General features: G+C 38.1%; 1 protein-coding gene across 1 annotated transcript in view; it reads left to right on the top strand.

Moving 5' to 3' along the window:
- Nucleotides 1-24,168, top strand: part of CNTN4 (contactin 4) — a 984,995-nt gene that overhangs the window by 779,643 nt on the left and 181,184 nt on the right. Inside the window, exon 8 of the mRNA XM_032650303.1 lies at nucleotides 11,682-11,879. Within this exon, the coding sequence (XP_032506194.1) occupies nucleotides 11,682-11,879 (198 nt within the window). The remainder of the gene's footprint in view (nucleotides 1-11,681; nucleotides 11,880-24,168) is intronic.

Below are 24,168 nucleotides of genomic sequence, written 5' to 3'. Positions count from 1 at the left end.
TCTTCCTGATGATTAACGACGTTGAGTGTCTTTTTATGTGCCTGTTGGCCATCAGTATGTCTTCTTTGGAAAAATACTTCTTCAGATCTGCCCTTCTTTTTTTTTTTTTAACATTTTTATTAGATTATAATTGCTTTACAATGGTGTGTTACTTTCAGCTTTATAACAAAGTGAACCAGCTATACATATACATATATCCCCATATCTCCTCCCTCTTATGTCTCCCTCCGACCCTCCCTATCCCACCCCTCTAGGTGGACACAAAGCACCGAGCTGATCTCCCTGTGCTATGCGGCTGCTTCCCACTAGCTATCTGTTTTACATTTGGTAGTGTATATATATCCATGCCACTCTCTCATTTTGTCCCAGCATACCCTTCCCCCTGCCTATGTCCTCAAGTACATTCTCTACGTCTGCGTCTTTATTCCTGTCCTGCCCCTAGGTTCTTCAGAACATTTTTTTTTAATTCCATATATATATGTTAGCATGTGGAATTTGTTTTTCTCTTTCTGACTTACTTCACTCTGTGTGACAGTCCCTAGGTCCATCCACTCATGACAAATAACTCAACTTCGTTTCTTTTTATGGCTGAGTAATATTCCATTGTGTATATGTGCCACATCTTCTTTATCCATTCATCTGCTGATGGACACTTAGGTTGCTTCCATGTCCTGGCTAATGTAAATGGAGCTGCAGTGAACATTGTGGTACATGACTCTTTCTGAATTATGTTTTTCTCAGGGTATATGCCCAGTAGTGGGACTGCTGGGTCAGATGGTAGTTCTATTTTTAGTTTTTTAAGGAACCTCCATACTGTTCTCCATAGTGGCTGTATCAGTTTACATTCCCGGCAACAGTGCAAGAGGGTTCCCTTTTCTCCACACACTCTCCAGCATTTATTGTTTATACATTTTTTGATGATGGCCATTCTGACGTGCATGAGGTGATACCTCATTGTAGTTTTTTTTTCTTTTTTTTTTTGAATTTTATTTTATTTTTTTATGCAGCAGGTTCTTATTAGTCATCAGTTTTATACACATGAGTGTATACATGTCAATCCGAATCGCCCAATTCATCACACCACCACCCCCGTGGCTTCCCCCCTTGGTGTCCATACGTTTGTTCTCTACATCTGTGTCTCAACTTCTGCCCTGCAAACCAGTTCATCTGTACCATTATTCTAGTTTCCACATACATGCATTAACATACGATATTTGCTTTTCTCTTTCTGACTTACTTCACTCTGTATGACAGTCTCTAGATCCATCCACGTCTCAACAAATGACCCAATTTCGTTCCTTTTTATGGCTGAGTAATATTCCATTGTATATATGTGCCACATCTTCTTTATCCATTCGTCTGTTGATGAGCATTTAGGTTGCTTCCATGACCTAGCTATTGTAAATAGTGCTGCGGTGAACATTGGGGTGCATATGTATTTTTGAATTATGGTTTTATCTGGGTATATGCCCAGAAGTGGGATTGCTGGATCATATGGAAATTCTATTTTTAGTTTTTTAAAGAGCCTCCATACTGTTCTCCATAGTGGCTGTATCAATTTACATTCCCACCAACAGTGCAAGAGGGTTCCCTTTTCTCCACACTCTCTCCAGCATTTGTTGTTTGTAGATTTTCTGATGATGCCCATTCTGACTGTGTGAGGTGATACCTCATTGTAGTTTTGATTTGCATTTCTCTGCTAATTAGTGATGTTGAGCAGCTTTTCATGTGCTTCTTGGCCTTCTGTATGTCTTCTTTGGAGAAATGTCTATTTAGGTGTTCTGCCCATTTTTGGATTGGGTTGTTTGTTTCTTTAATATTGAGCAGCATGAGCTGTTTATATATTTTGGAGATTAATCCTTTGTCCATTAATTTAAAGTGGATAGAGTTTAAATTAAGTTTGGACTTAAGTTTCATTAAGTCCCATTTCATTATTTTTGTTTTTATTTCCATTACTCTAGGAGGTGGATCAAAAAAGATCTTGCTGTGATTTATGTCATAGAGTCTTCTGCCTGTGTTTTCCTCTAAGAGTTTCATAGTGTCTGTCCTTACATTTAGGTCTTTAATCCATTTTGAGTTTATTTTTGTGTATGGTCTTAGGGAGTGTTCTAATTTCATTCTGTTACATGTAGCTGTCCAGTTTTCCCAGCATCACTTATTGAAGAGACTGTCTTTTCTCCATTGTATATCCTTGCCTCCTTTGTCATAGATTAGTTGACCATAGGTGCGTGGGTTTGCCTCTGGGCTTTCTATCTTGTTCCATTGATCTATGTTTCTGTTTTTGTGCCAGTACCATATTGTCTTGATTACTGTAGCTTTGTAGTATAGTCTGAAGTCAATGAGTCTGATTCCTCCAGCTCCTTTTTTTTCCCTCAAGACTGCTTCAGCTATTCGGGGTCTTTTGTGTCTCCATACAAATTTTAAGATTTTTGGTTCTAGTTCCATAAAAAATGCCATTGGCAATTTGTTAGGGATTGCATTGAATCGGTAGATTGCTTTGGGTAGTATAGTCATTTTCACAATATTGATTCTTCCAATCCAAGAACACGGTATATCTCTCCGTTTGTGTGTATCATCTTAATTTCTTTCATCAGTGTCTTATAGTTTTCTGCATACAGGTCTTTTGTCTCCTTAGGTAGATTTATTCCTAGGTATTTTATTCTTTTTGTTGTAATGGTAAATGGGAGTGTTTCCTTAATTTCTCTTTCAGACGTTTCATCATTACTGTATAGGAATTCAAGAGATTTCTGTGTATTAATTTTGTATCCTACTACTTTACCAAATTCATTGATTAGCTGTAGTACTTTTCTGGTAGCATCTTTAGGATTCTCTATGTGTAGTATGTCATCTGCAAACAATGACAGTTTTACTTTTTTTCTGATTTGGATTCCTTTTATTTCTTTTTCTTCTCTGATTGCTGTGGCTAAAACTTCCAAAACTGTGTTGAATAATAGTGGTGAGAGTGAGCACCCTTGTTCCTGATCTTAGTGGAAATGGTTTCAGTCTTTCACCATTGAGAACGATGGTGACTGTGGGTTTGTCATATTTGGCCTTTATTATGTTGAGGAAACTTCCCTCTATGCCTACTTTCTGGAGAGTTTTTATCATAAATGGGTGTTGAATTTTGTCACAAGCTTTCTCTGCATCTATTGAGATGACCATATGGTTTTTAATCCTTCAATTTGTTAATATGGTGTATCACATTGATTGATTTGCGTATATTGAAGAATGCTTGCATCCTGGGATAAACCCCACTTGATCATGGTATATGGTCCTTTAATATGCTGCTGGATTCTGTTTGCTAGTGTTTTGTTGAGGATTTTTGCATCTATGTTCATCATTGATACTGGCCTGTAGTCTTCTTTCTTTGGGACATCTCTGTCTCGTTTTGGTATCAGGGTGATGGTGGCCTCGTAGAATGAGTTTGGGAGTGTTCCTCCCTCTGCTATATTTTGGAAGAGTTTGAGAAGGATAGGTGTTAGGTCTTCTCTAAATGTTTGATAGAATTCGCCTGTGAAGCCATCTGGTCCTGAGCTTTTGTTTATTGGAAGATTTTTAATCACAGTTTCAATTTTAGTGCTTGTGATTGGTCTGTTTATATTTTCTATTTCTTCCTGGTTCAGTCTTGGAAGGTTGTGCTTTTCTAAGAATTTGTCCATTTCTTCCAGGTTGTCCATTTTATTGGCATAGAGTTGCTTGTAGTAATCTCTCATGATCCTTTGTATTTCTGCCGTGTCAGTTGTTACTTCTCCTTTTTCATTTCTAATTCTATTGATTTGAGTCTTCTTCCTTTTTTTCTTGGTGAGTCTGGCTAATAGTTTATCAATTTTGTTTATCCTCTTAAAGAACCAGCTTTTAGTTTTATTGATCTTTGCTATCGTTTCCTTCATTTCTTTTTCATTTATTTCTGATCTGATCTTTATGATTTCTTTCCTTCTGCTAACTTTGGGGATTTTTTGTTCTTCTTTCTCTAATTGCTTTAGGTGTAAGATTAGGTTGTTTATATGAGATGTTTCTTGTTTCTTGAGGTAGGATTTTATTGCTATAAACTTCCCCTTAGAACTGCTTTGCTTCGTCCCGTAGGTTTTGGGTCATCATGTTTTCATTGTCATTTGTTTCTAGGTGTTTTTTGATTTCCTATTTGATTTCTTCAGTGATCTCTTGGGTATTTAGTAGTGTATTGTTTAGCCTCCATGTGTTAGTATTTTTTACAGATTTTTTTCCTGTAATTGATATCTAGTCTCATAGCGTTGTGCCTGGAAAAGATACTTGATATGATTTCAATTTTCTTAAATTTACCAAGGCTTGATTTGTGACCTAAGATATGATCTATCCTGGAAAATGTTCCGTGACCACTTGAGAAGAAAGTGTATTCTGTTGTTTTTGCATGGAATGTCCTATAAATATCAATTAAGTCCATCTTGTTTAATGTATCATTTAAAGCTTGTGTTTCCTTATTTACTTTCATTTTGGATGATCTGTCCATTGGTAAAAATGGGGTGTTAAACTCCCCTACTATGATTGTGATACTGTCGATTTTCCCTTTTGTGGCTGTTAGCATTTACCTTATGTATTGAGGTGCTCCTATGTTGGGTGCATAAATATTTACAATTGTGATATCTTCTCTTTGGATTGATCCCTTCATCATTATGTAGTGTCCTTCATTGTCTCTTGTAATAGTCTTTATTTTAAAGTCTATTTTGTCTGATAAGTGAATTGCTACTCCAGCTTTCTTTTGATTTCCATTTGCATGGAATGTCTTTTTCCATCCCCTTACTTTCAGTCTGTATGTGTCCCTAGGTCTGAATTGGTCTCTTGTAGACAGCATATATATGGGTCTTGTTTTTGTATTCATTCAGCTAGTCTATGTCTTTTAGTTGGAGCATTTAATCCATTTACATTTAAGGTCATCATTGATAAGAATGTTGTTATTACCATTTTCTTAATGGTTTTGGGTTTGTTATTTTAGGTCTTTTCCTTCTCTTGTGTTTCCTGCCTAGAGAAGTCTTTAGCATTTGTTGTAAAGCTGGTTTGGTGGTGCTGAATTCTCTTAGCATTTGCTTGTCTGTAAGGTTTTAATTTCTCTGTCGAATCTGAATGAGAGTAATATTGGTTGTAGGTTCTTCCCTTTCATCACTTTAAATTTGTCCTGCCACACCCTTCTGGCTTGGAGAGTTTCTGCTGAGAAATCAGCTGTAAACCTTATGGAGATTCCCTTGTATGTTATTTGTTGCTTTTCCCTGGCTGCTTTTAATATTTTTTCTTTGTATTTAATTTTTGATAGTTTGGTTAATATATGTCTTGACATGTTTCTTGTTGGATTTATCCTGTTTGGGACTCTCTGTGCTTCCTGGACTTGATTGACTATTTCCTTTCCCATATTAGGGAAGTTTTCAACTATAATCTCTTGAAATATTTTCTCAGTCCCTTTCTTTTTCTCTTCTTCTTCTGGGACCCCTATAATTCGAATATTGGGACTCTCAGAAGTCTCTGGAGTCTCTGAGACTGTCCTCAGTTCTTTTCTTTCTTTTTTCTTTATTCTGCTCTGTAGAAGTTATTTCCACTATTTTATCTTCCAGGTCACTTATCCGTTCTTCTGCCTCAGTTATTCTGCTATTGATTCCTTCTAGAGAATTTTTAATTTCACTTACTGTGTTGTTTATCATTGTTTATTTGTTCTTTGGTTCTTCTAGGTCCTTGTTAAATGTTTCTTGTATTTTCTCCATTTTATTTCCAAGATTTTGGATCATCTTTACTATCATTATTCTGAATTCTTTTTCAGGTAGACTGCCTATTTCCTCTTCATTTGTTTGGTCTGGTGGGTTTTTACCTTGCTCCTTCATCTGCTGTGTATTTCTCTGTCTTCTCATTTTGCTTAACTTACTGTGTTTGGGGTCTTCTTTTTGCAGGCTGCAGGTTCTTAGTTCCCGTTGTTTTTGGCGTCTGACCCCGGTGGGTATGGTTGGTTCCATGGGTTGTGTACACTTCCTGGTGGAGGGGACTAGTACCTGTGTTCTGGTGGATGAGACTGCATCTTGTCTTTCTGGTGGGCAGGACTGCATCTGGTGGTGTGTTTTGGGGTGTCTGTGACCTTATTATGATTTTAGGCAGCCTCTCTGCTAATGGGTGGGGTTGTGTTCCTTTCTTGCTATTTGTTTAGCATGCGGTGTCCAGCACTGTAGCTTGCTGGTTGTTGAGCGGAGCTTCGTCTTAGCGTTGAGGTGGAGATCTCTGGGAGAGCTATTGCCATTTGATATTACATGGTTCTGGGAGGTCTCTGGTGGACCAGTGTTCCGAACTCAGCTCTCCAACCTAAGAGGAGCAGGCCTGACACCCGGCCCAAGCACCAAGACCCTGTCAGCCACACGGCTGCTAGTGTTGGAGGGTCTCCTGCAGAGGCAGGGCATGGCTGTTGCTCACTGCAGGGACAAGGACACTGGCTGCAGAAGTTCTGGGAAGTACTCCTGGGTGTGAGCCCTCCTATAGTCCACCATTAGCCCCACCAAAGAGCCGGGTGTCAGAATGGGAGAAATTATTTGCAAAGGAAGCAACTGACAAAGGATTAATCTCCAAAATTTACAAGCAGCTCATGCAGCTCAGTGTCAAAAAACAACCCAATCCAAAAATGGGCAGAACACCTAAATAGACATTTCTTGAAAGAAAATATACAGGTGGCCAACAAACACATGAAAGGATGTTCAACATCATTAATTATTAGAGAAATGCAAATTAAAACTACAATGAGATATCACCTCTCACCAGTCAGAATGGCCATCATCAAAAAATGTACAAACAATAAATGCTGAAGAGCGTGTGGAGAAAAGGGGACCCTGTTGCACTGTTGGTGGGAATGTAAATTGATAGAGTCACTATGGAGAACTGTGTGTACGTTCCTTAAAAAACTAAAAATAGAAGTACCATACGACCCAGCAGTCCCACTACTGGGCATATACCCTGAGAAAACCATAATTCAAAATATTCATGTACCGCAGTGTTCATTGCAGCTCTGTTTACAATAGCCAGGACATGGAAGCAACCTAAGCGTCCATCGACAGATGAATGGATAAAGAAGATGTGATACATATATACAATAGAATGGACCTAGAGACTGTCATACAGAGTGAAGTAAGTCAGAAAGAGAAAAACAAATACCGTATGCTAACACATGTATATGGAGTCTAAAAAAAAGAAAGAAAAAAATGGTCATGAAGAACCTAGGGCCAGGATGGGAATAAAGACACAGACCTACTAGAGAATGGACTTGAGGACACAGGGAGGGGGAAGGGTAAGCTGGGCCAGAGTGAGAGAGTGGCATGGACATTTATACACTACCGAATGTAAAACCGAAAGCTAGTGGGAAGCAGCAACATAGCACAGGGAGATCAGCTTGGTGCTTTGTGGCCACCTAGAGGGGTGGGATAGGGAGGGTGGGAGTGAGGGAGACTCAGGAGGGAAGAGATATGGGGATATATGTGTATGTATAGCTGATTCACTTTGTTATAAAGCAGAAACTAACACACCATTTTAAAGCAATTATAGCCCAATAAAGATGTTAAAAAAAAATAAAAAGAGCTGGGTAGGCTCCAGTGCTGAGTCGCCTCAGGCCAAACAGCCAACAGGAAGTTTCTGCCCATTTTTAGTCAGATTTTTTTTTTTTTGCTACTTAGTTGTAGTTCTTTATATCTTTTGGATATTAACCACCTTAGCAGATATATGATTTGTAAATGTTTTCTTCCAATCAGTAGGTTGCCTTTTCAATTTATTGATGGTTTCATTCACTGTGCAGAAGTTTTTTAGTTTGATGCAGTCCCACTTGCTTATTTTACCTTTTGCTTTTGATGTTACATTCAGAAAGTCATCTCTAAGCCCCATGTCAAGGAGCTTACTGCCTATTATTTTTTCTGGGAGTTTTATGGTTTCAGGTCTTACATTTGAATCTTTAATCCCCTTTGAGTTACCTTTTGTGTATGGTTCAAGGTAGTGTTCCAGTTTCATTCTTTTGTATGTGACTGTCCAGTTTTCCCAATGTCATTTCCCAAATTATTGTTCTTTCCCTATGGTATATTCTTGGCTCCTTAGTAGTAAGTTTACTAACCATATATGTATAGGTTTATATCTGGACTCTCTATTCTCTTTCATTGATCTGTGTGTCTGTTTTTATGCTAATACCATACTGTTTTAATTACTGCAGCCTTGTAGTATAGTTTGAATTTAGTGTGATGCCTTCAGCTTTGTTCCTCTTTCATACCTTTAAAAAGAACCGATAAGACAAGTTATATGTTGTGTAATTTTTAGTCTTACTACATATTTCCCTGCTTTGATGTCTGCATTATCATTATATTATATTACTCATGCTCCTTACTCATTGTTGTGGGCAAATAAAAATACAGTATTCCAGGTAGTGCTCTTTGCTGTGAAGAAAAATAAATTAGTATCATTTTTAGAGACTTTCCCCCTTCAAGAGGCTCAGCGTTTAGCTCAATGTGATCTCACCAGTGCACCAGCCAAGATTCTTTGGCTAACCTTTGCACTTTGGGGTTCAGCAGTATTTTACAAAGGTTGCATGTTGAATTGATGTTAGTTACCATCCTTAGCACAATCCATTTGAGACTTGTCTTCAGAACTATGGTTTGTTCCTTTGTCTACAGCATTGGAAATGGTTACAGTGTTATATTACTATTACAATTTCGGAAACTTATTGCAACTTTATTTCAACATTTTGTTGTTTTCTGTTGTTTATTGTAACTTAATGGCTTTCCCCAGAACTGAAGTAATACAGTTAATAAGCTTTATATTATACTTACCATTTCTTGAATTGAAATCATTGCATTAGTTCAGGGTTTCCCAACCTAGGTTTTGTGACATCTTAATAATTTTTTAGAAAAACAGTGTGTGGGTGGAGGGGTTGGGAGGCAGTTCTATATCAAATAAGTTTGCATGGCTTACATACTCTCTAAGAAATTTGAGGAACATTGGAATGTTAAAAACCTCTTGCAAGTCCTGAAAGGAAAAATTTTTAAATCAGTTAAACTTTACTTAATCCAGTGCTTCTTAAAGTCATTTGGTCATGTTACCTTTTTAAATTTGAGGTAGACGGGGGTGTAGAGAACTTCTATTAACAGGGAATTAATATTCCAAGGACCACAGTTTAGAAAATCCTGCAGAATATGTTTACGGTTGTTTGCATCTCCAACTAAAGCACTAAGTAACAAAATCAGTGAAACCAAAATAATTTAAATAGATCAACAACATGTTCATTGACTTTTGTTCTTATATTTACTTTAAAAATGATTAACTTTTAATGATACAGATGTGCTTATGACTCAGAGGGCTTTCACGTAACTTGATCATCACCACATACCTGTATCACATTTATTAATTATCCCCTTTTGATGGATTAAGAAATTGAAAGGGAGAGTGTTTAAATTGAAATGGCTTTCTTTATGGAATACAGGTTTGAGTTTTGCTTTTCTCATCATTTTCTTTTTTTACTCCAATTAGGAAAATAACAAAGCAGATGTCTTTTTTCCTGATATGCGTGGTCCATACAACTTTCTAGTTACTAAACTGTCCTTCTCCTACAAAATTAAGAAAGCCTTGTGGCACTAGCCACTAGCAACAGTTTTGGAAAATATCTTCAGGAAAAAATATATATATACAGTTTATATATGTGATTATAACTCTCCTTGGAGAAGTGTGTGTTAATTAATATTTTGCTGGTAAATTACTTTCTAACTTATACCTTGTGACTTTGGATATGTTAATTTATTCTTAAAACTCTCTTATAGTTAATTAGGGGATAGCAGTGTTCTCTTCATTGTTCATATGAGAAAATTGAGAAGCTCAGAGATTACTTTGTTTTCCTGAAACTCACATACCAAATTGAGAGAGGAGTACATTGCTCTGTGCTGTTTGTTAAATCTCCCGTTTTTATGGGGAAATTGCCTTATCACATGGTACTTCTTCATGACCTATTAGAGGGGCTTTTCCTCCCCCAGATGTTAGTTTCTTGAGGAAGTAACTAGCCTTTTGGGAAGCACTTGTTTATTTACACTGAGTATCCTCTTGACATCGGCATGGGATTATTTATAATTACATGCACATGTGTAAATAAAATGATTAGCTATTCTCATATAAACATAATTATATCTCTCTAAAATAATGCGTACGGAAATGTTATAATCCAGTGATAAAGGGAAAGAAATCTGCATGACTCCTCCTTTGTATGCAAACAGTGGGTTATTTAAGACAGAATATGTTTCCCGTTGCACATTCAGTTATTGAGGCCAATTACAACTGGGGACTCATTGAAGTACTGAACAACAAGTGCCTTTTCCAATAGTTAGTATTCTCTATACAAAGCTGAGGTGACCTTTCTGCCATTTTCCGAGGACACTCCATACATTTAGAATTTAGGCCAGGATCATATTAAAGAGCAGCATACAAGAACACAACCAACTAGTTCTGAAACCTGAGACTCCCTTTGCCTCTAGTTGCTTCCTCTTCCTGCCTAAAATAACTTTTGAAAATAAAACAGGTCATGTTGGCTAATCAGTGCCAGTGGGTACTATATCACTTCTCCAGCTTTGAACAAATCTGGGGATCACACTTTAAAGAGAGGAATCATGGAATGCCTGGAGCTAAAAAGTTTGGTTTCCTCAGAGCACAGTAGTTCACTGCAGCAAATCATTTAAGCTCACTGTCATTTAGGTTTCTTTTCTGAAATTGAAAGCATGGGCTGACGTGCTCGTTCACAAAACATTCACCTAGCTCTTAAGAAAACTTAGATCTTTCAAAGGAATATTTTCAGGTATGACTGCCCATTACACTCATCCCACTGGCATTCTGGGATGAGTAAGTGTTTGTGAGAAGGTCGCTCTTTGATGGCTACTTTATAGTCACTCCCTTACTTATGTAATAATTTTTTCAGCTAATTTTCTAAAAATACAGATTTGCATTTATGGGACCAGGCAACCAGTCATTGTATGTTTAGTGAGTATTTGCTACAATATTAAATCCCCATCTCACTAAAATAGTGGGAAAGGAGTTCAACCTCACAAGTGAGAAAGGAGTAAGAATTTGCATCAAGAGTAAGAGGCATTGGGAAAAGACTGGATTGAGACTCAGAATTGTCTCTAACTAGGGCTGAGTTTAGATTCGTTACTTTGTTCCTCTGTGCCAAAGTTTCTCAGTTAATGGGAAACTATAAAATGTATTGGAAACCCGCAAAGTACTATGCAAGTATGTGGCACCGTGATGTACTATTATGATTATTATCTATCAATTGAAAGAAGTGATCTAAATAGTTTCCAGGGTATATCAAGATTGTAGACTCTCTGGGTCTGTAATTTGAGCATTAGCTCTGTAAGTAATTACATGGTGCTTGGCACATGGTTAGCAAACTATAAATGCTTACTTACTCCCTTGATTTAAAGAGATTGGACTTCTCTTAATCGGCTATCAGTGTACCTTCTAGTCATATAGGAATAAAATCTCACTGACTGATCGTAGGAAGACTATAAATGCTTTAAGGGACTGTGATTACTTCCTATTGATATTTAGCCTGCTGCAAAAGGACCATTGGGCAGGAATATGAATTTTTAACTTGACCAGTTCTTTCATGAGTACAGTAGAGTTCTTACAAAAGACATATTTGTAATGATGATTCCTTTTGCTTTCAGAGCTGAGCTATGCCTGGATTTTCAACGAATACCCTTCCTATCAGGATAATCGCCGCTTCGTTTCTCAAGAGACTGGGAATCTGTATATTGCCAAAGTAGAAAAATCAGATGTTGGAAATTATACCTGTGTGGTTACAAATACAGTAACAAACCAAAAGGTCCTGGGGCCACCCACACCGCTAATACTGAGAAATGATGGTGAGTTTTCAAAGGGATTTTCGTAATTCTGCTTTTTGTGATCATAGGTTGAGTTCAGGAGGTTGTTATGTTATTGGCATGCAAAGCTTGACTGTGTCAATTAAATTTAAGAAAAGTTTAATGCTTTCTACATTCAGTACCTGTATTTCCTATACTTATGTAAGAAATAAACCCATGAATCCATTTTGGAAGACTAATTAGAAATCTAATTGCTAATCTCAACAGGAATGGAATGTGGATTTAGGTGACTATAAATAACAAAGGAATCTATTTCTTGTTTCTTTCCACTTAAATTGTGTACACAGGCAAAATGAAGTAGAAGGTTAAACAATTAGCTCATTAATCAATTCTATGTAATTTAGTATTCAGTGTCCAAAGAGAACTTCTAAATTATCCAAATAACTTCTGGATTTATGATACTGAAGACATAGTTCCAACCACAGTGAAATGTAAGAATGTCAAGTCTTATTTGAGATAGAAGTTTTAATTTCCCACACTTTGGTAAGAATATTTCAAGAAAATATATGAATTTCACTTTACTTACTTAGATGGATGGCATAACAGTATATGGTAATTCATCGTGTGCGTTTTGAAGACAATCTTGCCGATTTGTATGCCAAATTCTAATAGCACCATGCCTTTTCCCCACCATGAGTCCTCGTACATTCACGATGAGTATTTATATGTATTCTGTTCCCTCTTCTTGAAATGCTCTTCCTTCTCTTGGTCTCTTGACTAACTTATACTGGTCCTTCCAGTTTCTTCAAATATATTACTTTCTCCAGGAGGTCATGTCTGTGTGACCCCTGCCCCTCAACTATGCTGTATCGGGTGCCTTCTTAAACCACCTCTGCAGAGAAAGTCTGAGCATCCTTACAGCATAGACCAAGCTTGAATTTTTGAGCAAATAATGTAGATTTCAATCATTCATTTACTTATTCATGCATTTAACATGTGTTCATTTAGCACTTGCTATGTGGCAGTCACTACTCTGGGCACCAGTGAACGAAAACCATAAGACCCCTTCTCATGGCATTTACATTGTTCAGAGGATACAGGTACAAACAACCAAACATAAACAAAACCCAAAATGCAGTATTTTAGATAGTAATAAATAAATGAGTATGATGAAACAGAGGTTCTGTGGGGCGGAATGTCTACTTTAGACAGGGTTGTCATGCAAAACCTTTCTGAAGGGATGACATGAGCTGACACCTGAATGATAAGAAGTCTGTCCTGTGAAGATCAGAGGGAGGAGCTTTCCAGGCTGAGTTAACATCACATGCAAAGGCCCTGAGGCCTAAAAATAAATCACTTGGCGTGTTCAGAGAGCAAAAAGAATGTGAGCCTTATGGAGCATAGTGACCAGGGAAGAGGGTGGTTTGAGTTGAGGTTGGAGACTGTGTTTTGTTTCAAGTGAAACGAAAAGCCATTCGAGGGTTTTATGTAAGAGAGTTATGTATGTTTTTTTAAAAGATTGCTTAGCTACTGTGTGAAAAATGGACTTTTAAAAAAGTGCGGGTCAAAACTGGAAGTCCAGTTAAAGACGGTTGCCGTAATTCACTCAGTAAACGGTGGCAGCTTGAACTACCGGGTGGCAGTGGAGAGGAGAGAAGGGGATGGATTCAGGATATAGATTGCAGTTTGCTGCCAGGACTTGCTGATGCATTGCATGTGGGAGGTGGTGAAAGAGAAAATCGAGGATGACACATAGGTTTCTGGCATAGCAGCTGGGTGGATGGGAATGCCATTTACTGAAATGGATTTACTGAACAGGTCTACAAGGGAGAAATTCAGAATATTATTTTAGTTATTATTTATGAAGCCAAAAGCATAACTTCTCCCTTGGCAACAGAAAGAATTGTTTTGTGCTTCTTGGTCCATCTCTCTATCATAATATTCATCTGGTGTATTCATATTTACTTGTCAGCCTGCCCTCCCCCACCCCGCTGACACTGACATGTGATCAAGCACAGACCACAGTTTTCATCCAGTTTGGTGCGAGGGTGCAGCACAGTGCTTGCCACATGGCAAATGCTAAATGACTGTGTTGCATTAGGCTGAGTTACATTAAATAAAACCGAACAATCTCATCAGTTTAACAAAAAAGGTAGGCAAAGGATCGATTCTGTTAAAAAGCTATCAGTGCCGTCTCTCTAGATCTAAGGATAAAAAATCTGTTTCGAGATATGAGTTCCAGGGGCATTCTATACTGAATTATTTAAAAATACAGCCCCTCTGGCCTCTGCCCGTAATACGCTTATGCCAAAATGTCCATTCAGTGGTGTTGTCCATTTTGGTATATCAAGGAAAAAATATAGTCAAATATTGACTTTGATGCACTAAGACACAGCCCAGGAGAAACATCACCCAGAGTTGCTGCTTCAGAGAGAAGGAACAAAAATTCAGGAACATGGGAAGTCCACAGTCTTCCTAGGTGACACAAGTTGGCCACAACTCTGCCTTCTGCTTGGCTTTTAGATTTATCTCGACTTGCTTAGTATATCTTCATAGAGATGACAAATGTGTTCTATTAGAATATTTTATCACAAAATTAGCAGACTAAGGATCTCATTCTTCAGCAATTAATGCCCATTCATTTCTAATTTCCATGAGAGCTGCGTGGTGAAAATTCATAATATGTCTTTGCCATTTAGGCTGGAATACATAAAATGGCTGCTCGAGCTGTATTACTAAGCACAAAATAGATTATTTAATTGGCTCTTGTCTGGAGGTAAGAGAAAAGGGGAAAGGTAAATCAAGAAGAGGTTGCAAAATAAAAATGACATTCTTGTTAAAGTGTGCACTGTGGGAGTAAAGTCAATGAAATCATCGTCCTGCACAGTCTGGTATTTAGTGACTGTATACTAGACTGCTAAGTGCAAGGTGAGCATAGAATTTGTACAAGCATCTTGATAACTGAAGCTCGCTCAAAATTTCCTAGCCTCCTTCTGCCTCCAAAATGTGGCTCAGCAAGGCAATGGAGCTTTTTGCCTGCACTGAGCTAATTGGCATGGCTGATCATTTCTCTTGCTAAGTGCAGATGTAGCTTAAAGAGCTAGGTATCCTCAATATTTAGGTTATTTCTTTAGAGTTTCAACTAAGCAGTCTGGACTGTGACTGTTTCCAGCCCCAAAGGTTACCATGAGTCAGAAGTGAACAGCGGACAACTCCCATCAGTCCATGTTCCTATCAGGAACCAAGGGTGGTGTGCTCCATGTTGATCCCACTGACCCTCTTTTTTTTTTTTTTTTTTTTATTTATTTATTTTTTTTGCAGTATGTGGGCCTCTCACCGTTGTGGCCTCTCCCATTGCGGAGCACAGGCTCCGGACTCACAGGCCCAGCGGCCATGGCTCACGGGCCCAGCCGCTCCGCGGCATGTGGGATCTTCCCGGACCGGGGCACGAACCCGCGTCCCCTGCATCGGCAGGCGGACTCTCAACAACTGCGCCACCAGGGAAGCCCCCCACTGACCCTCTTTAGCTCTCTCCCCCAACACACTGTGGTTCTGCGAGACCTTCATACTTGTTCCCTTTTCCCCAGCTCTTCACATGGCTCACCCCTGCCTACATCTCAGATCATGAATGTAGGGCAGGGTGTTGAGGAGGTAAGCCAGGTTCCCTGGGTGGAATCCAGCCCCACCACTTATTAGCGACGTGACCTTGGACATCAGTTTAACCTCACCTCACGGTATTCTCATCAGTCAAATGAGGACAGCAGTACCTACCTCAGAGGCTTACTCCGTGTGTGAAATTATAGGTAAACTGCTTTGAACAGTGACAACACAGCAGTACTGTTTTGTACATCAATAACTTCCCTACCTAAGATATGCTCCACAAATTATATTTTTAAAAAACAGATTACAGAGTGAATGGATAGTTATCCTTGTTTTGTAAAATGTATGTGGAAAATGACAGAGAAAGCTGGAATCCTACTCTCCAAAATGCTAACAGCGTTAAACTTTAAAGCAGTTAACTTTTAGTGGTAAAATGTTCCGTTCTTATTTTCTTTCTGCTTCTCTGTGTTTTCTCATTTTTCTTCAGTGATTAGAGATTTTCTTTTTGTTTTAGAAAAATGTTTGGTGAAAGGGATATTCACATTTTATTGGATCTAGAAGGCACTTAGAGATCACCCAATTTTACACCTTTATTCTTCGAGAAAGAAGGGAACTAAGGACCAGAGAAGTAAGTCAGGACAGCAGTGGGATCAAATTCTTAGTCTCCAGTTACCATGCTATTTAACTGAGGTTCAGAAAAGATTTTTTGGCCTCTGGATTTACATATTTACATTATGATTTTGCAAATTTTATTTTGGGAATTCTCCTAAAAACTGTATGTTATTTGTAGTGTTCATCACGAGGGAGTACTCTAAAACTGAGAGCTGGACAAATGTGAGAGAATTTTACATTAGAGTTAGTATTTATTTATCTAGGTTTTTTTCCCACACTGCACGGCATGTGGGGTCTTAGTTCCCCAACCAGGGATCGAACCCACGCCCACTGCAGTGGAAGTGCGGAGTCTTAACCACTGGACCACCAGCGAAGTCCCTTATCTGGGTATTTTCAAATCTGCTTTGAAATGATAATAAAACTCATTATGTGGGAAAGTGCACCAGTTGCATTGGTACCGTGAAAGAAAAAGATTTAATTGAGAAAAATTTATCATAATTATTTTTAGCACAGATACTAAAGTAGTCCAAGGATCAGTATTAACCCAGTTGCTGGTTATTGATGATAAGCTTGCTCCATTGTTTGCTTCCTCCACAGATTTCAAAGAATTGTACCTATATTTCCATAAACAAAGGTAATGGACCACCCATGGAGCATAACCAGGAGAGAAATCGTAGATTTAGATGATAATCATAATGGCTACTTTTTCTGTCTTTAGATATTACCCCTGACTTGCTGTAAAATGGCTAAAGATAAAAAAAATTAGCAAAAATTAGGACAGTCTTGGGAAAATGAGATCAGGTCTGTGAGGTTGTTTATGTACTTTACGTAAACAGGTATGTAACTGAGCATGAAAAATTACTGTATGGCCTTTGCCTTTTTTCTGTGTTTTCCTTGAGACTGGCTGGGTATTGGTTGGGCAGTTCCTTATTTTGCTTATTAGAACCAAGACAAATGTTGAGCAGTTTACAGCCAGTGTGTGTCTGATGGCTCTTTGCTTTGCACATTGGTAGTTAAATATTTTTGAATATTACTGCTAATTAGAACTCTCAACAGAAGAGCTACTAGGGAACAGGAAACAAAGGATTTATCCTATCTTAGAATTCACATTCTGCCTCTCTGTCTCTCTTTCCTTCCTCCATCCCCATATTTTTATACATTGATAAGCATATATATGTAGAATGTGTGTGTATAAATATACATGTATTTATATACACTGTATATATTGTCTTTGGAAGTTAAAGTGTAAAATAATTTTCTGAATGTTTATTATACGTCATTGTAAATTTAAATTATTAAAAATTTGTATTCTCAATATAACAAAATAACTGACCATATTTTTCTAAGTCCTGACCCATTTCCCTAAGCCTAGTTTTATTTAGCCATGAAAACATTGAACAAGGTCAGCATTGAAGCGTTTAATCTTCTCAGCATAAATCAAATTTTAACCTACTGGACAAGAGACCACCTGATAACCCTAGCAGCCTAGAGTTTCAGAGCAGTCTAAGGTGGGACAGAAACGGACGTGCTGAACATAGGATTGAGAGTGTCCATCATCGGTGCCATCCAGCTTTGTCTTGTTTGCTGTGGCGCCACCTAGGCTGCAGTAAAAGAAGGGTAGCACTAAAAGTCAAGAAGAAATAAAAAGTCATAAGATTCTGAGGTGTAGTCCCAGATCTACCACTAACTCATGTGAGACAAATCATGCCATTTGCTTGGTCCTCAGTTTTCTTAGCTATAAAAATGAGTGATTTATAATAAGTTATATCTAAGGGTCCTTCTAGTTGTTTTCTGAGTTGCCAGTCACAATTCTCTACCTTACTTTACTCCAGTGTCAGCATTTGCACAGGCCACATAATGTCAAATACAACTCACCACACAGATCCTGTTCATTGGATCAGATTTCTTCTTAGTGCTAACAACCAATCCTAGTTGAATGCAAAACTAGGTACATTCACTCTTTCAGGCTGTCACGGGTCATTTTGTGAACCTTAACCTCTGTGGCCATTGGATTTCCTAGTGGCTCAGAAGACTACATTCCCTTCAATATTCCAAATTTAAGACCAAAGACTAAAAAAATAGAAAAGAGAAAGCTAGAATATTCTAGAATATTCTGGATTATCGATGGAGTGTAATGTATTCTTCATTACGATACTACCATCTGTTCATAGTAAACTTTCCTAATATTGCCCCAAATTGGGTTAGATCCTCAAGTGAGCATTAACAAGCACAATGGGTCTTCTTGAATAGATCAGCTTCAATTGTAGGCCATTTAATTAACCTAGCCGTCAGATTAAAAACCTAGGCATTAAGAGGATCTCTTTTTGATTGTAAACTTGCTCTAAAACCTTTTTTTGATGATTTAGCCTTTAGACTGGCAAGGGTGAAACTTCTGCCTGGCAACAGGCAGAGATGTGCCCTTGACTTGCACATAATTTTATATTACCTAAGATCTAGGGTTTGTCCCAAAACACGTTGCTTTATTTTACTCTCACTTCTGATTGCAACTTTTGTGTGGCTTTGTCACAGCGATCATGTCTTTCATTTAATTCTCTGACAACCTCACATTTGAGGATCTGTGGGCATAAAACTTGTTTTATGAGAAGAGCATCTGAATGACTAAAGGATGTGAGATATTTTGCTAAACTGCCATTGCTAATCTGATTTAATAGTGTCTCGATGATCTGGATATTTTGAAACCTTGACAAGCTTAGGAACTTGTCAGTCAGCTTTAGACCTCTAGCATAGTCAGATTCATTTCAGGTCCATGGGAGCTAAAAGGTCTTAGATGGTCATTTCACTATTCAGTTAGGAAGCATCTATTAGGTACCTGTTGTGTATAGTACACTGTAAAATAAAAAGATGTTATCAGAGCCCCTGGGAGCCTGCAGTTTTAGAGAACTCCAAATTAATGAAAGGTCTAAAGTTTCATCCTTATTGGAATTATTGAATTGAGTTCCAGGAAACACATTTACAGATGGAGGGATTTGAAATGAAAGAGGACAGGAGAGGTGTCCAGCCTAGAATACAGATGACTTGGGCATTCATTTGATCATACATTTAAGCAAGAAATGTTCATTGAGTGCTTGTTGTATACTTGTCACTAGGGATACAAAAGTCTTCTATGTCCTCATAGATAATAGTCTAGCTTAGGAGCCTAATTACAACCTGAGGCAGGAGTGGAGCCAGACTGGGGAGGATGGAGAATTAAAGCAGGATTATTTAAGCTTCAGTTGTGGTAAGAGCTACCAAGGAGCAGTGAAGGTTCGGTGAGATTATGCAAACAATCAAGGTTTGTGTGTAAGGAAGCCTGGCATGGTCTTGGGAATCAGCTCAAGCTTCCGTAAAGAGTTGGCCAATCTAACAGGAAGGATAAGAATTCCAGGCAGTGGATACAGTATTTGTTTAAACCAGGAGCTGGCAAATTTCCTCCTGGAGGCCATTCTTGCCTGTGGCCTGCTTTTCTAAACAAAGTTTAACATTTTTTTCCATAAAAATGTTGAGTATTCTTAGCTAACTGCTAGATTCTCTGTAATTTTTATTGCTATTGTAAATGATATCTTATTTTTAATTACATTCTCTATTTTACTTGAAAGTGATTCAGCATTTGGCAAGCTTGCTGAAATCTTGTGAGTTCTATAGTTTGTTGATGCTGTTGACTCTCTCATACTTTGCTAACTTCCCCATTTCTTCTAAGCCAGGATTTAGCCAACCCTTAGTTTATGGGCCACATATAACCCACCACTGTTTTTGTAAATAAAATTTTATTGGAATGTAGCCATGCTTATTTGTTTGCATATTGTCTCTGGATGCTTTCCAGCTACAGTGGCAGAGTTGAATCAGAGACTGCATGACTCACAAAACCTAAATAAAATCCTTGCTATCTGTGTCTATGCAAAAAATAACTTTGCCGATCTCTGACAACAGGATAATATCTTTAAATATTTTAAGACTGTCCATCAAGACTTGTTCTTTGTGGCTCCAAAGACTTGAACTAGGACCACCATGTACAAATTAGGGGGAGAGGAACTTCCCTGGTGGTCCAGTGGTGAAGAATGCACCTTCCAATGCAGGTGATGCGGGTTTGATCCCTGGTCAGGGAACTAAGATCCCACATGCCACGGGGCAACTAAGCCCATGCCACAACTACTGAGCTCATGCGCCTCAACTAGAGAGCCTGCGTGCCACAAACTACAGAGCCCACGTGCTTTGGAACCTGCACACCATAGCTACAGGGCCCATGCGCCCTAGAGCCTGTGTGCCACAACTAGAGAAGAGAAAACCCTCATGCCACAACTAGAGAGGAGCCCACGTGCAGCAACGAAAGATCCCTCATGCCTCAACAAAGATCCTACGTGCTGCAACTAAGAACCGATGCAGCCAAAAATAAATTCATACATACATAAGAAAGACATAAAAAATTAGAGGGAGAGAGAGTTGTTTAGCTCACAATATGAAGAACTTTTTAGTAGGATCAATACAAAAGTACTTCGCCAAAAAAAGACAAAAGTCAGCTTTCTTTCACCTAAAAGATGGTGGCTTTATGATTAATTGCCCAAACTGGAAACTATTAGCAAAGTACTTCAGGACTTGTTGTAAACCAGGACTGTCCCAGGCAAGCATGGATAAATAGTTACTCTACATTCATAGGGGACACCTTTCTGGAATAGTTCAGGTTATCTCTGTACTTTAACTATTGAGAAGGAAGGAAAGAGATGTAGGTTTGATTGAGGTCAAATAATGGGGTTTGTTTTCAACTCCCACAGGCTTCTGAAGTTACATTAAAACCCCAAGTGTAAGTGACATACACCCCTCAAGTGTCTTATTCCTCTTTTCCAGCACTGGGGAAGTTCTTATTTGCACAATTATTGCCTCGAATGGGAATTCACTGATTATGGGCTGGGTAGTGGTGGAGATTCCATGGACAGTCCCCTAGATCCTACAATGTCTCCTTCAACACAGGGCAAAACAAACCTTTCTTAAAAGAGTAAAATAGTGAACTCAGCCAAAGAAATGTGTATGACTAATCAGATATTTCCAAATATTTTTAGATAAATGGAATATATATCATATGATTCATTCCTCAAGAAAAGCCATGTGGGAACTTTTCATAGGACAATTTTTGCAGTTTTTCTTCAGTAGAAAATCCCACTCTGTAGAAGTTGGTAAAAGTCCCTTCTGTGGTTTAATTTACAACCGCAGATTCCAGCTAAGGCAGGTGTTGGCAAAATCTTATGGCACAAAATTCTGCAAATTGGCCTCCTTCTGCCAAGACAGTCTGTCTGCAAATTGTAGTTAAACACGAGTGGTGTGTGGCTGATTTCTCTTTTATATGCTATAATTTGGCAGTTATTCTGTCACATTCTAGTTCTTACAGACATTAGCATCAGCCTTAATAATTTTTCAGACTTTGAAAGGGAGATAATCATTGCCACAAGGTCGCCTGCAGGATCCAGGCTCTTGATTGACGTTGTGACTGGTGCGACTCTGCGTTACTAGTCATCTCCCAATGACTAGCCCATGATGTATGTTACTTTTCTGTGCAACTTCTTGCTTTGGGTCAACACCTCATGGTTGCTACAGAAGTTCTTAAAGTACATTCCCTGGACCAGAAGCATCAGCACAGCATCACCTGGGAACTTGTGAGAAATGCACATTCTCAGGCTCCATCTCAACTTACTGATTGAAACTCAAACCCTCCAGGTGATTTAAAGTTTAGGAACACTGGTTTTGGAAAAAAACACCTAGAAATTTGTAGCATGTCTTCTTTAGGAAATAAACTCAGTTATTCCATAAACAATTAATTGTTCTGTGCATATACCACATTACTGTGCAAGGCACTGGAAAAGGTTAACTACAAATGTCATGAAGATAACGATCAGGTCTGTGGTATGCACATCGTAACCCCATTGCTATAGTTGGTGTTAAATCAATATTTATTGAATTCATTGGAATGTAAATACACCTAAGCCCCTGACTCCTGAAGACTTTGATGTATGAAATTTTAAGTGATATAACTTTCACTATTGTAGCAGCCGGTGCTCTCACTCCAATGAATAGAAAACATTGACAATGCATTTTAATGAATTAAGACTTTTTTCACCTTATGTTTAAAATTATAGATATAGGTATCTCTATTTAGAATTGAAAGCAAGAGTCTTCTCTATAGGCAATATATATATATTTCAGTCAGGAGAAAGGAAATATTGCTGAGCTTATAAATCCTGGTTGATCCTGACAATATTGTAGGCACTTTTACTTTAGCTGTACCTTGGTTGTGTAGACATACCTAGGCCTTGATATCTTCCCAACTTCATAAATAGTTTGAAGATGGAAAAAGGATTCTGGAGCAGTTCCATCAGTGGCCTCACCCTTTTTGCCTAATTGTTATGTAAATCACCAGAGCAGCTGTAGACCAATTAAGTTCAAAAGCGTACAGGTGGTCAGAGGAATGACTTGAAAAATGCGCTCCTCTTTTAAGGGGCCTTTTGTTTCTTAAAAAATAAAAAAAGGCAACAGGTTTTTAAATTTAATGTAGAAAAAGGCCAAAATAGTTGAAATGAAAGAAATAGTCAAATTAAAATGTAGCCTGTGCCGGATGTAATCAAATTAAATGGAACGCTTCACAGGTGTTCCAAAAAATGTTCATAATGTTGAAGAAAATGGCTTCCTTCATTTTTTTATGACTTAAATACTAGGACAGTCTTTACATACAATAAAAATTCTTTAACGAGCAGTGAAATGCATGCCATTTCATCTCTGATCCCTATCTTTATGTTCTATAACTACTGCCATAAATGCCATTCAATCTTCACCATTACTGATAACTCTGTTACTTGGTTCCTATAGCCATAAATACAGATCACTGTGTGTCCACCCAGAAATCACTCCACGTGACCACATAAACAGCCTACACAGCTCATTTTAGAGAAACATGATCTGAAGTGAGTGAACTTGGACAAGAGAGATGATAATCCTTAAAACAACTTCCATGCCTGGGAAGACTTCCATGTTTGACTTAATGGCTATTATGTGTCCCAGTATAAAGAGCCACATTTCTACATCTTTTCCTCCCTTTCACAAATTCCTACGTATCACAGTTTTTTCCATATGCCTTGTACTGAGCTAAGATTTGTGAGGAACAGAAAAAAATCAGAAGTACTTCCATTCCTCAAAGAAGTAAAAGTACAACAGAAGAGATGACAAATGTATAAATAGCTGTAAAGATGATAGAAAACAGCAGTGTTATTCGAGAGCGCCCAGAAGTTTATTCGTAAAATGTTTCATGGCACTTTTTTACTGAGCACCTATTAAGTGCAGAGACAAAGATAAAAGCAAGCATGAAAAAGACGGACATATTACTTGACATCATGGGGTTTACAATCTGGATGGAAGACAGAACTAAACACATGAACTAAACATGAGAAGGATACATTGTGATGAAGGCAGAAGTCACAAATAAACAAAATATTTCAGAAATTTGAAATCTTTGAAAGAGATGTTCTTTAAAAAATTGTTCAGTGAGGAGCCAACTGGTAGGCAAGACAAGATGGCAGTTAAGAAGAACATGGCTATGACCCAGCAATCCCACTCCTGGGCATACACCCAGAGAAAACCAGAATTCAAAAAGACACACGCTCCCCAGTGTTCATTGCAGCACTGTTTACGATAGCCAGATCATGGAAGCAACCTAAATGCCCATCGACGGAAGATGCGGTACATATATACAATGGAATATTACCCAGCCATAAAAAGAAACAAAATTGGGTCATTTGTAGAGACGTGGATGGACCTAGAGACTTATACAGAGTGAAGTAATTCAGAAAGAGAAAAACAAATATCGTATATTAACACATATATGTGGAATCTAGAAAAATTGTACAGGTGAACCAGTTTGCAAGGCAGAAATAGAGACACAGATGTAGAGAACAAATGTACGGACACCACAGGGGAAAGCGGCGGGGGTGGTGGTGGTGGGATGAACTGGGAGACTGGGATTGACATATATACGCTAATATGTATAAAAATAGATAACTAATAAACTAGAACCTGCTGTATAAAAAATAAATTAATTTTTTTTTTAAAAAGGATTTAGATAGAGGGCTGGGTCCAGAAAGAG

The sequence above is a fragment of the Phocoena sinus genome, chromosome 11 (assembly GCF_008692025.1).
Source record: "Phocoena sinus isolate mPhoSin1 chromosome 11, mPhoSin1.pri, whole genome shotgun sequence".
Classification (NCBI taxonomy): domain Eukaryota; kingdom Metazoa; phylum Chordata; class Mammalia; order Artiodactyla; family Phocoenidae; genus Phocoena; species Phocoena sinus.
This window is presented reverse-complemented; position numbering and strand designations above follow the sequence as displayed.